At 35.6% G+C, this 17,923-nt stretch overlaps 1 protein-coding gene across 1 annotated transcript; it reads left to right on the plus strand.

Annotated features, from left to right (window-relative positions):
- The first annotated feature begins 1,872 nt into the window (after window positions 1-1,872).
- On the plus strand, window positions 1,873-17,355 carry LOC129245328 (cyclic GMP-AMP synthase-like receptor). The gene is made up of 4 exons (XM_054883412.1): window positions 1,873-2,215; window positions 5,065-5,771; window positions 9,836-10,040; window positions 12,444-17,355. The coding sequence occupies exons 1-4, from the start codon at window positions 2,059-2,061 to the stop codon at window positions 12,581-12,583; spliced, it is 1,209 nt and encodes a 402-aa protein (XP_054739387.1). The 5' UTR covers window positions 1,873-2,058; the 3' UTR covers window positions 12,584-17,355.
- Window positions 17,356-17,923: the final 568 nt, after the last annotated feature.

The following is a 17,923-nucleotide window of genomic DNA, read 5'->3' on the forward strand; positions in this document are numbered from 1 at the left end:
GGTTGCTCTGTCATCAGCTGATATGGCTATAGTGCAGATCCATAAGTAAAAACATTCTCAGCTGGTTGTCAAAAAATATCCAGAGCTGAGATCACCTGATTCCAAAACGCGATTTTTTGTAACATGGTTGGCATAATTCAATTTCATAGAAAATCGTATCAAAAAGCCTTAAAAATTACGTAAAAATGCATAGATTTCTCAATAAAATACATATTATAGTATAGCTAAGAAATATATTAAAAATATTTATTATTGTAAATTTTATAAAGCCAAAGATAATATTTTAGTTTTTTTTTTGTCGATATTCTATAGTTTTTAATGTTTAAAAATTCTAATTTGACCTAGCAACCCCGCCAATACGCTCAGCAAACTTAGGCCTGTCAAAAAATAGGAAGAAGAAGAGCGCGTTTACTTGTACTTTTGTACAATGGTCATGGCTTAACAGCAAAAATCAAAATTTCTCGGATTTCATATGTACTTTATATAAATTTTAATCACATATAAATGAAAATCGCTCGTTATCTTAACATTTTATAAATATTGATATTTTTCATATTGTAAGGGTGTCAAATGCTCACATCAATTTCAAAAGTTGAGGCACGCGTGCGCCTTTAAGCTTCACAAAACGCACGGTGGGCTTGAACGAGAGATGCATAGGTTTGACAAAAATGCCATACAAAACGGCCAGCGATGATTTTTTTACTGGCTACTAATATACATATGTGAAATCAGATAAATTTGAAATTAAATTTGGGTAAATTACAGTTCCCGATAATATGTACATAATATTGTAAATTCGAAGTAAGGGATATGATACAAATCGGTACATTCACTTACATATTTACTATACTCGTCATAATTATTTATATATATAATTGGCGCGTACACCCTTTTTGGGTGTTTGGTCGAGCTCCTCCTCCTATTTGTGGTGTGCGTCTTGATGTTGTTGCACAAATGGAGGGGCCTACAGTTTCAAGCCGACTCCGAACGGCAGATATTTTTACGAGGAGCTTTTTCATGGCAGAAATACACTCGGAGGTTTTCCATTTTTTTTAATTATTATTTTATTACTTATTAATAATCATAATAGACCACTGAAAACTCACAGTAAGTTTGGAGACTTTACTTTTATTTAAGAAAATTAAAACTTAAATGATAACATGAAAAGAATTATGTAAAATTTAAATAAATAAATCGTAAATACTACTTTATTCGCATTGTAAATAATGAAACAATAATTTTTAATCATCAAAAATATTTTAATTAATCAATAAGAAACTAAAACATTTGAATGCCTTTTTTCAGAAGTTCTCAATAAAAAAATGTATGCAATAACATTTGACTCAATAAATAATACATAATATTACCTTTTAAACATTGAAAATAGTCAAGCACTATAATAAAATAAGCCTAAAATATTATTATTATTTTCAAATTCTGTCAATATAAAATATTTTTAATTTTCGGCTTTTCGACAAAAATTTAGACATTTGAGTTTAGATGCGCGTAGAATTTCAAACTAAACTGATTTCACATACATATGTACTTATATGAGTAGCCGGCAACGAATGCCCGTTTTGTATGACATTTTTGTCAAACCTATCTCATTCTCAACGGGAGCAATTATCTATAATATTTTGTGTTCTTGCACCGTGTATGTTCGCTTTTGCAAATATTGAAAGCGTTTGCATATTTATTATTAAAAAAATTGAGTATGTATTAGTTTCCATTCAATTCTTGCAGAGACGTGACAAAACACTTACATATGGAAATCGATCTTATTTGTATTTTCTCTTCTTTTGCACATGAATGTATATTAGAAATTTCACAAAATTAATCAAACATTCGAATTTCTCTATATTTTTCCTCCAACCGCCGCCACTGTGATTTGTTTTGAATTCATGTGTCATTTTCTACTTACGACTACTTGATTTTGCCTTTCTTTATCTGATACATCCGCACTGTAATGTTTGTTGATACTACCAATATATACATTAACTTTCCAGCAGGCAATTCAGTGTAATAGTGCATCAAAGCAACAAGTTTATTTATAAGAAAATGGATGAAATATTTGCTAACATAAATGGAGAAATAAACATAAAGGAGTACAAAAAAGAGTACATGTGCCATTTAGAGCATTTACGTGATAACATTTTTAAAAGCTTAAAGAAAGATGCAGTTTTTTCAAGACTATATAATGGCGTGTATCTGAAAGGTAATATTCTCTTTGATAGAAATTTACACGTATGTATGTACTTACATATATAATGTCTGATAGAATGTGAAGCAAGTTCATTGCCATTTCTAAACAATGGCCGGCATTTCATAACACAAATGTACATACATATAATACAAGGTGGAGCAAAATGAATCATCAATTTGGTTTTTGATCATTTTTTTTACTAAATAAAGAAAATATTTTTGGTAATCTTTATTTTGATCTTTGCGCGCTCCATTGCTTGTATATTTGTATATAGCAGCAGTCTAGTTCAAAAGTGTCAAATATGATTGACGTACGACGCCATTTACAAAAATTATAAATCGTCCGATGGGGTGAGTAATTTTGCGCCAGCTTGTAGTATAAACAGAATCAAATCGCTGAGCGAATTTTGTTGTGCGGAGCGTTGCCGCCGAGTGATATTCGCCGCAGCATTTCGCCCAGTTGAACAGAACCAAAGCGAAATTCGTATCAAAAACAAGAAGATTAACCCCAAAATTCTTAATTAATATTCAATAAAATATATTAATTCAAATTATCAAAGACCTTAAGGGGTATTCTGGTCTAGATGCCTTAATTTTAGGTATTTTTAAAACTAAGATACAAAATGGAAAACATTTTTACTTTCCATTTTTTTATGGTTTTTATTAATATTGGAAAAGTATAAAAAAAATTTATAACAAAAAAAAAAAAATTGTGGAATTGTAGGCCGGCGGAGTGGGGGATACATAAAAAACAGTGCTCCATGGTTGACATGATTCCAACAAAATTCTAAAACAAACAAATTAAAAAAATGTTTTGCCTTATTTTTTACCTTTTCAATTTTTTTAAAAATCCTTCAAACTTAAATTTTTCAGAATCCGAGGCAGGCGTGATAGACAGATGTATAATAAAAAAAATCTTATCAAACTTTAAAGTGATCGGTCAAATAGAACTTGAGATATCATGACGACTATCTCAAAAAAATAGTTTTCAGAAAATCGCGTTGGAAGTTTGAGCAACAATTCCAATAAAATAACTTAGATCATAATATTTACTACTCACTCTGGATTAATCGGCGATATATTTCCAGGTATATATTATAGAAGTATAAAGTATATATATAGTAGTACCTCGATTCTTGCACATAATGAAAACAGGGCTCGGTGCAAGAATTGAGGTTGTCGCAAGTAGCGAGTATTGTTTTTTTTTGTATGAAATAAAAGTCAATTTCATGAAAGAATTTGGTTGGAAAATAAGTTCATTATTATTAATATGTATTTTAATTCAATACGCTTAAATTTAATTCGTTCATATACATACATAAATATAGAAAGACTCACATACTTTATGGTGAACTAAAAAAATTTGAAATTTTTGTTTGTTTTGTGCAAGCTCGGTTGTTCAGTACTACGCTGCTTCTAAGTCTCTGGAGCGTGATAATATCGTCTAAAGAGGCATTATTTTGATCAGCCCATTCTAAGCAAATATTGTATGCTGATATAGTCTCCTCCTGTGTAACTTTCTTCGTATCTACTACCACGTTGTTTGTTTCTTCACCATCAGTAAGGTCACAATTGATACAGGGATCTTTATTTTGTTCAAAAGACTCCAAAATAGGTTCAGCAATCTATTGCTCAATTTCAGAATCGGATATTTGCTGCAATGGTTCTATTTCTTGAAGCAAATTTGAAATTGCTTGAATATTGGATGTATCTTCAAAAAGCTGTAAGCGTAACTCTGAAAGAGGGATGAAATCTTCACTATCCCATTCGGATGTTACCTCAAACAGTTTTTGAAATGATGACTGAATGGAGGTCACATTAACAGCGAAAAACGGGCACATTACGCTATACGAGCTAAGGGCGACCACTTGCGCGATATCATATTCAAAAAGTGATGTAAACGAATCTCCTTGAACTAAATTAAATGTTTTTCACAATGAAACACAAAAAAATGTTTCTTTTTCCATATTTTTTTAATAATCACATGGGTCAGTTTAATATGGCCAACCCTGTACATCCATACTATTTATAAATACATATATATCACAATCCCGGAGCCAAACCGAACCGGTCTAAGCGTGTGGAAGTTTTCTTTGGGCACTTTCTTTTTCTTTGGATAGTTTCCTTTTCCTCCATTTGAGTACAACTATGGCAGCGCATATTGTATGGGATACCCATTTTGGCTGCCTACTCTCCCATAAATCAGAGACCATGACCGCTTTTTCATCTCTTTCAATGTTCCGATGTCCCGAGACCCAGATTTGAATGATCCCACTATTCGTATTAGGATACAGTCCTAATGCTATTACCACAACATCATCAGCATACGTCACCGCTTTTACCCCACCTCTACTAAGTTCAATCAAGATTTTGCTTACCCCACATAACAAAAGAAGTGGAGATATTACCCCTCGTTGTGAAGTTCCTCTATTTATCCTCTTAGTTATGTTGATATTTCCCATATTAGCTTTGATAATCTTGGTTTCTAGCATAGAGATTACCCAACTACTAATGCAATTTTCCACCCTAAATATAGCCTTAGTTTAAACACGCTTTGAAAATTTCCACTAGCCGTGAGAGAAAACAGTCACATGTTTCTTGGAATTATCCCATCAAGGTCCGGAGGTTTAAAAGGTGAAAGGTAATGCTCTTAAAAAGTATTAAACAGTTTCGAATATCATTACTAGTTTTAGAAAATATTCGTTTGTCTTTTTCTATAGCCGACGTGTTTTAGTACTACTAACCGAGTTGAACTTATGTATAAAAGTTATTAAAACGATTTTTACTTTTGAGGAAATTTGTTTATCTTTATTTTTTATATGAAGTGTGCCATATGTATTTGATTAATTTCGTATATTCTAGGAAGTTACGGCGACAACTTGAAAGTAAAGTACCCTGACGAGTACGATCTGGTTTTCCGCCTTAAGCTACCAGAAAGTCATCGAATTATTGTTGTAAAGGATCGAAACGTACCAGGAAATGTTATACTAGATTTGACAGAAGTGTTCCGAACTATTGCAAACCAAAAGCAACATGCTGATATCTTTAAATATTTGAAAAAATGGGTAACGGACAAGAATCTACTTTCAATAAAACTACTACAAAGTTGGCTAGAACGCTGTTTTACCAAAGCCTTGGACGATCTAAACAAGCAAATTATCTACAAAAATATCGTATCAACTATAATCTATAGAAAGCAAGGTCCAGCACATACGATCTTTATCTATACCCCCTACAAATATTCAGTAGATTTCGTGCCAGCGATTGTTTTGAACTCTTCGCAAGCTGTGTTAAAGAATATCCCGGGCAATTGGGACGCTGTGCCCAAACCGCTAAAGGATACACCAAGCATAACGTCATTTCGAGCTTCATATGACTCGCTCGAGAATGAAATTATAAAAGATAAAAAAAATTTAAAAAATGCGCTGAGGATTATGAAAAAATTTCGCGATAGACATCAAAATATGAGCAACTTAAAGAGTTACTATATAAAAACGATATTTCTATGGAGAGCATCAGCAGAACCTACTTGTTTTTGGAATAAGTCCATAAATTTCGTTATAATGGAAGTAAGTATAAACATGTAAAGCATACTCCTGTATTTGAACATATCACTCATTTATTTTGCAGAAATAACTATTAACTTTTGTTTTATCTTGTACCAAAATTGTATTATATTTTCTCTTTATCCTCATTTTATTTCGCTTATCCTATAAGGATATTTTAAAACCAATTTATGCTCGTATGCATGCACATTTAAATCCCGACTGATAGATTACAAGATTTGCCCCTCCGAAGCGAAATTGTGAGAGTAACTTTAGCTGCTACGTCATAGGGGACTTGACAGCAGGATTATCTGCTTATTTCACAAGGATTCTTACGAACTTCCAACAACTCGTTGTTCAGAACATAGACCACAATCAGACGGCAACGAAGTAACATGACTAGTAGCTACGTTAATTTTGCCGTTCTCAGTTTTTGAAGATCTCTGTTGTAAATAAGTCGCTGCCATCTCCCTTATTACGTCAGCAAATTAGCTGATTCGTTCAAATTCGCTGAGACCCGATTAACGGTTTGATATTGTCCACACCTTCTGTACGTCGTAGGTCGGTGATTCTGCTTCGTACTGTAAGCCCGCTTAGTTTATGCAACGGCTAAAGTTTGGTCGTGAAAAGGTTCACCGGTAATGTTAATCCCGTGATCCCTAAAATATGTGAAATATCGAATTCACAGAAGTATAAACTTATTTAGTACAAAATTTGATTGCAATAAAAGCGTTTCACTATCCAAGAAGCTTGTTTTAATTTATTTAGTGAAGCTTTATGCACAAAGAGTTGAATTTATACAAACATTATATGTTTACGATTAACTATATTTGTTTTATGGAATAAACACCCTTTTTGGGTGTTTGGCCGAGCTCCTCTCCTACAGTTTCAAGCCGACTCCGAATGGCAGATATTTTTATGAGGAGCTTTTTCATGGCAGAAACACACTTGGAGGTTTGCCATTGCCTGCCGAAGGGTGACCGCTATTAAAAAAATCTTTTTCTTTATTTTGGCTACGGTTACCGCCAGTAAGTATAGTGGCTGCCAATTGACGCACCTAGGCTCATTGTGATTACACCTGGGCTGTTCCCCTCCTCACTCTACGCTGTCTTCATTGCACTAGTCTTTGGCTTTGATGAATCTTACAATCTTTGCTAGTTTTAAATTGGCAATTTCTGCCAAATTATTCAAAAAACTTTTTCCGTTACAGCTCGTTACAGCTTCTGCAGTAGTCGTTATAGGGTGCTCCCTGTCTGCTGGCATGCCTGCCTATAAGACAATGCTGTGTTAGAACCCCAAAAAGATTTCTCACGTCCTTCCTTCGTTCCTTGAAACTTCAACAGTCGTTTTGTGCGGCCCATACTCGATTCTGGCCACGTCATCCTACATGTTTTACAGGTCAGGAACTGAGTCCATAGCACGTTCGAAGATTGGATGGTGTGCTTATCTTTTAGTAGCTTACAAGTTGGTAGAGGTATTAGTACCCAAGGTAGAGGTGGTACCCAAACTCGTTAGATCATGATTGTAGTGATTTCAGGGCCAATTGGCTTCTTAAGTATATATATATTTCTCTTGTAGTGAGGACACTTTTCTTTAAAACCAACAGGCTTTCCCTGATAGCCAGAATTTCAGCTTGAAATACGCCACAATGCTCCGGTAGCCGGAAGGAAATGCCTGCTATCACCTCCTCAAAGTGCAAGCCTCCGCCTTCGTCTTCATTGAGCTTGGAACCATCTATATAGATACTGACTCCACTTCCCTTGTCCATTACCCCATTGTCCCAATCTGCTCTCGTTGGGAAAGTTGTGGTAAAGAATGCATTTAAGTGTAGCTCTGTTGAGTTACAAAAGTATGTTGTGTGTGTCTGGGGTATGAAGGGGAATTCACCTACTATTTTTGCGTGTCCCTTTCTGTTAGTGCCTAAGTGAGAAGATTCTCTTAACTGAGCGCCGATTTTGCCGCCAGTAGTTTTCTGTGGGCCTCAATCGGTAATAGATCCAATATGAAATTCATAGCTGCCGTGGGCGTAGTCTTTAGTGTCCCGCCTATGCAGAGATTCGCACCTCTTTGCATACTTTCCATACGTTTACCATAGTCTTTTTCTCAAGTGCCGACCACCAGACCAATGCACCTTTTGTCATGACTGGATTAATAAATATGCCTGGAAGTATTGTTTTTGTTCCATGTTTTTTTTATATTAATTATTACGTGAAAAAGATCCTCGTAGTTACATCCTTTTTTGTAACATATTAAATCACATGGTTTTTAAGTAGCATTTGAAATATGCAATGCATTACGATTTGTAAATATGTGAATTTAAAATCAGTTTATCTTAAACTTCAAATGGTTTATTTCATAGTACGGTTAAATGCTTTCAGTTATTGCATTTGTACCCATATTTAAAAGCTTATGTCCCAGTGTGATTCCCAGAATGAATACCGGGATATTCCGAAATCCCGGAATCAAAATTTCTCGGTGATTAGGCATCCCTTCTTCTTCCCTTCTTAATTGGCGCGATAACCGCTTACGCGATTTTGCCCGAGTTTAACATAGCGCGCCAGTCGTTTCTTTCTCGTGCTAACCGGTGCCAATTGGACACACCAAGTGAAGCCAAGTCCTTCTCCACCTGATCTTTCCAACGCAGAGGAGGCCTTCCTCTTTCTCTGCTACCACCAGCTGGTACCGCATCGAATACTTTCAGAGCCAGAGCGTTTGAATCCATTCGGTCGACATGACCCAGCCAGCGTAGCCGCTGGATCTTTATTCGCTGCGCTATGTCTATGTCGTCGTAAGGCTCATGCAGCTCATCGTTCTATCGCCTGCGATATTCGCCTTTGCCAAACGAGTAAACGTCCAAAAATCTTGGGCAGAATCTTTCTCTCAAACACTCCAAGCATCGCTTCATCGACTGTTGTCATTGTCCACGCTTCTGCGCCATACGTTAGGACGGGCATGATGAGAGTCTTGTAGAATGTTAGTTTTGTTCGTCGAGAGAGTACTTTACTGCTCAATTGCCTACTGAGTCCAAAGTAGCACTTGTTGGCAAGATTTTACGTTGGATTTCAAGGCTGACATTGTTATCGGTGTTAATGCTGGTTCCTAAATATACGAAGTCTTTTACAACCTCGATCATAGCTGTCAATTATGACGTGGTTGCCGATGCACGAGTGCGCCGACTGTTTGTTTGAAGACAGGAGACATCCCTACTTACAATCAATGGTAACATCAGACACACATATCCCGGTGAAACGGCTTCAATCTCTAATTTCAATCAATAAATCCCAAGTGCAGGCAAAATAAATTTATGAGCTGGACGTACAAAACCCGTGTTTCTTTTGTTTCCAATTGTACGTTGCCTGCTCACGTATGGATGAATCATCAACTCTCATCATATTGGCAAAAGATGGATTAACCTAAAACACTGTTCACCAAATTACACTTCATTAAATAAAAATTTGATACTGCAACTCAAAATAACAATATAATTTAGACTTAAAAATCAACCTCTAATTTAGGAATTTAATTTTAATAATTACACCTAATATTATTAGAATAAATTAAAATGTATTATATATTAAAACATTTTTCTTTGTATTGCAATCATACGGTAACCTCCCACACTCTTCCGCAACTTTAAGGAATTCTCAAATGTTTCCCTGACTCCACATTGAGGAATCGCGGTTGATCCTCTACATATTCAACTGTACCTTCGCGGTAAAGCGCCTTCAACAGAAATGTGATCAATTGGACACCATCCAATGTTACCCATCCAACCGAAACTAGAAATAGTTGTTTTCTATCGTAACGAACAATAAGCACAATCTTTTGTAAAATTCTATATTAAATGAAACATCACAATGATATCTCCAATACATGTGACCTGTCTATGTATTGTACCCGACTAAAACGAGATAAAAGGTGATCAACATACAAAATATCCAATCTACCATATACAGAAGGCGGCGTGCAGCAGGACAACGTTTGCCCAGCCTACTAGTACATATACTCGTATAATACATATAAATACTTATAATCCGTATCTACGAAGGTGTAAACAAATTAAATGTTTCCGGTTTGTTTATTTGCAGATGTTTAACGACTTAAAAACGAGCCTTGTGAAATGTAAGCTTCCTTACTTCTGGGATGCTGGCTTAAACTTGTACGACAAAATTGGTGCGCCCGGATTATTAGAGATGAGAAAATGTGTGGAGAGTAAAGTAGTTGCTCTCGAAAGGTATCAAAGATTGCAAGTGAAAACAGATAATGATGCTTACAAGGTGTATGAAATATTCCGTAAGTAAATCTGAATTATTAATACTTAAAATTAAACTTCTTCTTAAGCGAAAATTTTTTAATATAAATGTTTTATGTGATTAGCTATAAATATTAATGGTATACAGTATGGTGTACAACTTAATTTGATTATTTCCTTAGCCAAAGGCTTGCTTTTATCTTTGTTTTAATTAATACCATTATATTTGTATTGTTTTTTCACCAACAATATTGAGAGAGGTTTTGCAAATTTACTAAACCTTAAATATTAAAAAATGATTGCGCAAAGGTATGTATGACTTGTTGCTGCTTTAGTGTTAGATCAAGCGCCTTTTGGATCTTGTAAGGCTTGACTTTGATATCATTTTTCAGTATGCGACGGATGTTACGGTCAGATATTTTCAATTCTTTCGCCATTTGATTGGCACTTCGTCGGTGATTTCGCTTAAGTTGCTTCTTCACTTTTTGAACCATTTCACGTGACGTTGCAGTCTTTTGATGACCACCTCCATGACGTTTCGCGATGCTACCAGTATCATTGTAACGAGTAATGGTGCGATAAACAAAAACGTTATTTACTTTAAGGTGCTCGAACTCACGAGCAATCGCTGGTAGTGATTTTCCAACCAAATATAATGCAATCACACTATTACGTTTGAAATCCATCACTGATTTTCTTGTTTTGCGTTTACTCTCGGCAAAATCCTTCCGCGCGCTTGTAAACAATAGTCTGGACTGTCATTTAGCCAACTAGCCCATGCATCAGCTGCGCGAGCGGTCTGAAGTTGGTTACACTTCGTCCGGCACTTGAATTCCATTTAATACTCATCTAAGCTACAACATTGCTAAGTCGTATTCAGTGCTTCCTCGCTTCCTACATCCCAATTTTTTTCTCCTGATTACTCCTTTGGGCAGCATAGGGCCTCTGCAGCTAGATGCTATCCTCTTAGCATTGTCCCAGCTTGTGGGCTGCACCTTCTGCTTCCCTAAGGATTCCAATTTAGGGCCATTGTTGTGATGCCGTTGGACGGTTTTCTAAGAGCGTGGCCCATCCAACTCTATTTTCTGCGTGTTAGCTGGCGTAAGTTGGACTCCTCGTTCGTTTGTCTCCAGAGTTCTTCATTACTTATTATTTTGGGCCAGAATATTCTGCATATTATACTCAAGCATTTGTTGGTGAATCATTGAAGTTTCTGCGTGATCGTTTTCGAAACAATATGCTGAGTTTGGTGTTTCGGAAAATTTGTGAGTTTGCTCAAATTTTCAAATTTTCCACAAGCGCCCGGATGTAGCCTTCGTCTTGCTCAATCTGGTGTTGACATCTTCCTCTACTCCGCCGTCCGCTGCTATAGTGCAGTCCAGGTAGCAGAAACTATCAACAAACTCCATTTCTTTGCAATCTATCATTCGTTTTTGTTAGTGTAGTTGATTCTCATTCCCATTGTGCTGTACTGCCAGTTCAGAACCCTCATACAGCGTTTTGATCAGGCGAATTATCTATAGATTCCTATACTCTTGAGCTATTATTTACATATGTCGCTCGTATGCTCCAAGCTGAAATATGCTCTTTTATCTTGAGACCTTATCAGTTATCTTAATCCAGCAAGTTTGAAAAAAGTTCGTTCTGCACTTCGCTCATTAAATTTTGTCATTCCAATTCCCTGAAAATCCTCCCTGAAACCATAGGAAATAATATTAAACTTCCTCATGCATACTAGATGCACTAATTAACTTTAAATCTCTGCAAAGCAGAAAAATTGTTTTCTCGCTCACTTTTATTTTTGGTATTATTAAGGGTGTTATTGATTCACAGAAGATATGGTGCATTTGTTGCTCTTTAATAGGGATATTTTTTGCACACAGTGTATCCGAACTCTCTATGCCTCTAACGCTCTTATTTCTACAGCCTTGAATGAGTTTAATATTCTCTGAAATTGTTTAGCCATAGATTTTTCTTTGCCTAAGTCTGAAATGAAATTTTGTTGAGTGTAAGTTTATAATGTGTAACTCCTTTCGCTGAGTAGTCTGTGAAAGTATGTTCACATAAGCAGCGATTAGCAATAAATCCCACGGTGGTGATATCAGTTACCCTTTCTTCATTTGAGGGTATATCCAACAAATACCCTCAAATGACATCAATTGCAATTGCATACATCAGAACTTGTTCGAATTTTGCTTCCCTAAAACAATTTGTTTGTAATTTGGCATAGTATGTAAAGGTCTATTAAATTTTTTATTTTCTCGGTCGCGAAGAGTTACTCGACAACATTCACATATACCCAATAGAATTTGGGAATTTGTAGTACAACAATTTTATTGATAAACTTACAAAGAGTTTCTTTCACGTGTAACTTTAGTATGGATCTTTTCTAAATACTAAAATTATATTTATTAAATGTGTTTTATTTTATTTTTATTTTGCAGTGACCGAAACGGAACGAAGGAAAATGGGTATACAAAAAATCAAATCACCAACTGTAGAAGACACAAGAAAGGATTCCACACAACCTAACGAAATAAAAAGCCAAAATGACTCAAATATGTCTAAATGTACAATAAGTTAAAATGTAATCGTACTTTAAAAAGCATGTATCCTTCATTTGGACCGGACCGAACTTTATATACACGCGCACATCTTGGTAAAATTTTATTTCGGCTGGCTGTTCATTTTTGGAATCAAACAAACTCAAAAACAATAAGAGTTATAGCTCGTAACATCAGATGGATGGACGCAAATTTAGTCTTAACCTATAAAAAGTGGGATTGGTTTCTATTCGGTATCAATGCAATTCATGACGCATATAAATGAGGAGGGAATCAAAACATGTACCAAATTTAACCGAGTTTTATCAAGTCGTTATCGAGATACATGCATTTATCCAAAAGTGGGCGCGGTACTCCCCATTTTTTCAAAATTTTATTAACAACGTTTTTCTATTGTTGGATTCATCATTTGAGTAGTTTCACTTCAGTTAACTATAGCAATAAGACAGTTCCGTAAGAGAATAGAAAAAATATTTACCTAGATTAAAATATTTAAAGGCTAAGCAGTTCCTATGTACTTTTCCTATTTATCTGCGACCATAGTAGCCTAGCTGTTTCGCATAATAATAATAATTTATAATTTTACTATCTGTATCCAATGCACGAGACTTCGACCTGAAAGATCTTTTGTGTTCTGTTACATATTTTAGGCGTTGTTTTTACTTATATAATTGGCTAGCACTACTAGTATTAAATGTGTTACATCAGGTTCTACTTAATCTACTTATAGATGTGCCCTGCCTCAGACTTTTGACCCATACTGTTGTCTCCTTAAATATTTTACATTCCTTTTTTTAACATCGCGTATTGGAGATTATATCGTCCTACATTGAGAAATTCGTCTGTACCCAAGCACATCGATCAGCTAGTAGGAGTAGAGCAAAAACAACAAGGCCAATGTGTTTTGTTTTTGCTTTTGGTCTATAGAAAGTCTAAATATATAAACAAAGATTGACAGTTTAGAGTAATTCAAAAGGAATTTTGTCATGCTGTACTATTACTATCTTTTCAATGTGCCTTGGCTTGTACTGATTACTGACATGCATATATAACTTTTATTTTTATTTTCAAAATTGCTATCAATTGGCAAATGGAGGTGACTATTGACCAATTTCACTTATTTTGCATAGGTGACTTTATTTGCTCATATAATATATATATATATATATATATATATATATATGTAATTGGCGCGTACACCCTTTCTGGGTGTTTGGCCGAGCTCCTCCTCTTATTTGTTGTGTGCGTCTTGATGTTGTTCCACAAATGGAGGGACCTACAGTTTCAAGCCGACTCCGAACGGCAGATATTTTTATGAGGAGCTTTTTCATGGCAGAAATACATTCGGAGGTTTGCCATTGCCTGCCGAGAGGCAACCGCTATTATAAAAAACTTTTTTCTTAATTTTTGGTGTTTCACCGAGATTTGAACCTACGTTCTCTCTGTGACTTCCGAATGGTAGTCACGCACCAACCCATTCGGCTATGGCGGCTTGCTCTTAGCCAAGTACTTTCTGTGCGTGTTGTTTGTATAGTTGTAAAAAGCTGTGCATTTGTAAAGGGTGATCAATTTAGAGGTATCGGATTTTAATTTGAAATAAAACAACAAAAATTCAAATTGTTGGGCAATCTTTATTATTTTTGTGTGTCATGACATTTATGTTTTAAAGATAATCCCTTTCAAAAGATGACTGCAACTGCACCGTAATTCGGCTATCCGCAAACAGCGACTTTGAATGACTCGCTAGAGGACTTCGGTCGGTATCTCGTGAATAACTTTAGTAATGTTGGCTTCCAATGTCTCAATCGAAGCTGGTTGGTCCACAAAGCATTTAGACTTCACATACCCCCACAAATAAAAGTCCAAAGGTATCATATCACACGATCTCGGTGGTCCGAAAGGAGAGATAAATTGCTCACCGAAATGACGACGCAGTAAATCCATTGTTTCATGGACATTACGGCGAGTAGCACAGTCTTGTTAGATAATACCCCACCCGTGTTTTAGAGATCACTGGTGTCAATTTCCGGCATGAAAATAGCGTTCGCCATTCACTGTTACATTAGCGCCAACCTCGTCTTTGAAGAAATATGGCCCAATGATTCCTCCAGCCCATAGGCCGCACCAAACGATTGTTTTCAATGGATGTAATGGCTATTCTTGAATAGCTCGGGTTGCTTTTTTACCTAGCTTTTTGCTTATTGACGTAGCCATTAAGCCAAAACTGGGCCTCAAAGCTGAACAAAATTCGAGTCCCAAAATGTGGATCTTCGACGAGTTTTTCAAGAACCCAATGATTGGAATTATGACACTTTGGAAGATCGGACTGCTTCAAGTTTTGGACTAGCTGTACTTTATACGCTTTCAAACCAAGATCTTTGCGTGCAATCACCATAAGTTGTTGAGATCGGCTTCGAATCGATTCTTCCGGGTCTTCGGCAAAATTCTCATTTACAGCCGCAATATTCTCTTCAGTTCGGACTGTAAGTGGTTTAATCGGTGTAGTATCATCCAATGATCCAATAATGTAAAATTATTTTCAATTTTGCCGATGGTTTGCCGAATAGTGCGTTCGATAGAACGGCTATGTACATCATTAGTTGGAGAATTTGTCGATTTGTAAACGTTGTTAAGACGTAAATCTTTCCATGATGAAATGTCAATGAATACTAAAAAAATTATGTATTTAGTTTGACAGTAGTCACGCGGGGTCCGTCAAAAAACCCCTATTGGAAAAAGTACCTCTAATCTGATCACCCGTTACATAGACCAACATTCGTTAAGACATCACAATTTACCTTTGAATTATTTGTTGTAAACTTGTATATAGAACGTACAAACAGACTTATCGACGGAAACAAAATTAGATTTCATTTATTTTCAAATTCAAATATTTTTAGTATCTATAGTCTATATTTCTATTGTTCAAACCCTCCCTCTTACGAAACTTAAGCAATTTTTAAAATTACCGTTACATGGTCATGACATAATTATTTGCCTTAGTCTAAGTAAAACTTTGGTACTACTAAACTTGGTTACCGTGCACGTAGACGGACAGCAGATAATAATACATTTGGTGGCCAGTTGTAAGAACCTAGTGGGTATAAATATAAGAATAATATTGTCAAATACATACATTTGTAATAGTATTAAGTTTTTCGCAAAAGTTTATTAGGAGATTTTGAAATCTGAAAAAAATATTTTGTGATGAGGCTAATTAACTCCCCTACCCACACAAGCAAATGCAAATCGGTGCAATCCGTGCCAAAATTTGAGGGCCAAAATATGAGGGCATTGGTAAAAAATAGCACGGATTTGCACTTGCAAAGCTACTGACCACGAAATTATTTATATAATATATATATATATATAGGCCGGGTCGATTTGTGGGGAGGCAAAAAAATCGCCCATTGCTTTGTGAAAATCATATTCTAGGGATCAAAATAAGAAACTTTGCCGAAGGAACCATACCTCTAAAACGAATTCTGATGTCCCCCAATTTGGGTCGAACTTTTAGTGTCTTTTGTGGGGAGGCAAAAAAATCGCCCATTGCTCTGTGAAAATCATATTCTAGGGATCAAAATAAGAAACTTTGCCGAAGAAACCATGCCTCTAAAACGAATTCTGATGTCCCCCAATTTGGGTCGAACTTTTAGTGTCTTTTGTGGGGAGGCAAAAAAATCGCCCATTGCTCTGTGAAAATCATATTCTAGGGATCAAAATAAGAAACTTTGCCGAAGAAACCATGCCTCTAAAACGAATTCTGATGTCCCCCAATTTGGGTCGAACTTTTTAGTTTCTTTTCTCATGTAAAGGCCAAAAATGGTGATATTTTGAGATGATTGTATGGGGAACCCCCCAGGGGAGTTCCAGGGGGTGTGCCACTGGCATGGGTGGATCGGCCGTCCAAAGTTAGTGGGGGTCGGTCATACATTGTTTGTAAAAGTAAAAACAAAGCTATCGAGCAAGATTCGCCGCTAGCCAGTATGGCTATAGCTCATTAGACTGGTATAACTCACTGTCGTACAAACAAATGTAATTTAAGGGAGCTCAATGACTGCGTTACTTCATCTATTTGCCACTTGCTAACTCTTGGCGAAAAGAAGAGGCCTTAAGACTAAAACTTAAAGACAATTACAACGAAGTTCTTTCTTAGAATTGTAAGCTTTAATTATAATGAATTTTTTACTGAAAACTAGATCTCATTTAAGTTACCCGTATAATGACACCCAATTTCAGTAGAAAATACATGTGGATGGCGCAAAATTAATCACCCTGTCGGAAGATTTACTATATCATTTTTGCAACTAGCAACAATCATCTATTTATTAGCAAGAAATTTCTCTATAAATAATTACATTACATGAATAAGGCAACTGGAACTATCGGCCTTACGTCAGTTTTATTTGACACTTATGAACTGACAGCTGCAGTATAGACAGTAGAGACAAGCAATGGAGTGCATAAAGTCAAAACTAAGATTTCCTTCACTAAAAATCATTTGTTTTTTTTTATTAAAAAAGTTATTCAAAAACAAAGTTAGATGATTAATTTTGCGCCACGTTACATTTTATTTAACTTACAAACTTTGTGATGTATTTTGGCGACCTTTCTGCCAATTTGTGTTGTGTGCCTTAATATTGTTCCACAAATAGAGGAACAGTTTTGTACAGTGCCACACAGATTACAAGATCTTCACGCCATTTGGAGCTGCCAAAAGCCCGAGATCATGCTCGATTATTAATGTAATAAAAATATATGTAAAATAAAGTAAATTTCAGGGATACAACAATTTGTTTGCATTTTATTTTCAATCAAGTTTCTCCACCTTAAAATAACACGTTCTGCAAAAGATCAACAGGCTTCGATGTGTTAGCAATTTTAGTGAATACTTTTCTTTGCCGTTTTTTACTTCAGTCTTAACCATAGATACTTCCAGAACTCTGTGAATATTTTCATTACAAATATTCCACGATACTCCTGTCAGTGTTTTAAGCATTTTGGAATAAAACATTTGTATTAAATCAATTTGTGTTAGCACATGCCATACCCCTGAGCTTAGTGGCATACATCCAGATTGTCTTTGTGAAGATGTAGCAGTTTCGCAAACAACAACGAACCAGCATCGAATACATAAATAAAAATTAGTTTTTGAATCGCGAGGCGCATTTATACAAGGTGATATCACTAGAACAGCTGATTTGTGTTTTTCTTCTTGCGATTTAGTATTTTTAATATCAAAATCATCTGTGTCCTTAGCTGTTACTTTGCTTGCTTTTTTGCAAAAACAAAAGGGCAAATTGTTGTTGTTGCTCTAGTGCCAACACCTGGTTTGAATTCGCCTTTTTTTATATGTTATC

The sequence above is a fragment of the Anastrepha obliqua genome, chromosome 4 (assembly GCF_027943255.1).
Source record: "Anastrepha obliqua isolate idAnaObli1 chromosome 4, idAnaObli1_1.0, whole genome shotgun sequence".
In the NCBI taxonomy this organism is placed as follows: Eukaryota; Metazoa; Arthropoda; class Insecta; order Diptera; family Tephritidae; genus Anastrepha; species Anastrepha obliqua.

Excerpts from the sequence above, each read along its gene's own strand:
- LOC129245328 (XM_054883412.1), top strand. The coding sequence starts at position 2,059 with ATGGATGAAATATTTGCTAACATAAATGGAGAAATAAACATAAAGGAG. Across the intron at positions 2,216-5,064 it reads TAATGGCGTGTATCTGAAAG|GAAGTTACGGCGACAACTTG; the intron begins GTAATATTCTCT and ends CGTATATTCTAG. Across the intron at positions 5,772-9,835 it reads TAAATTTCGTTATAATGGAA|ATGTTTAACGACTTAAAAAC; the intron begins GTAAGTATAAAC and ends GTTTATTTGCAG.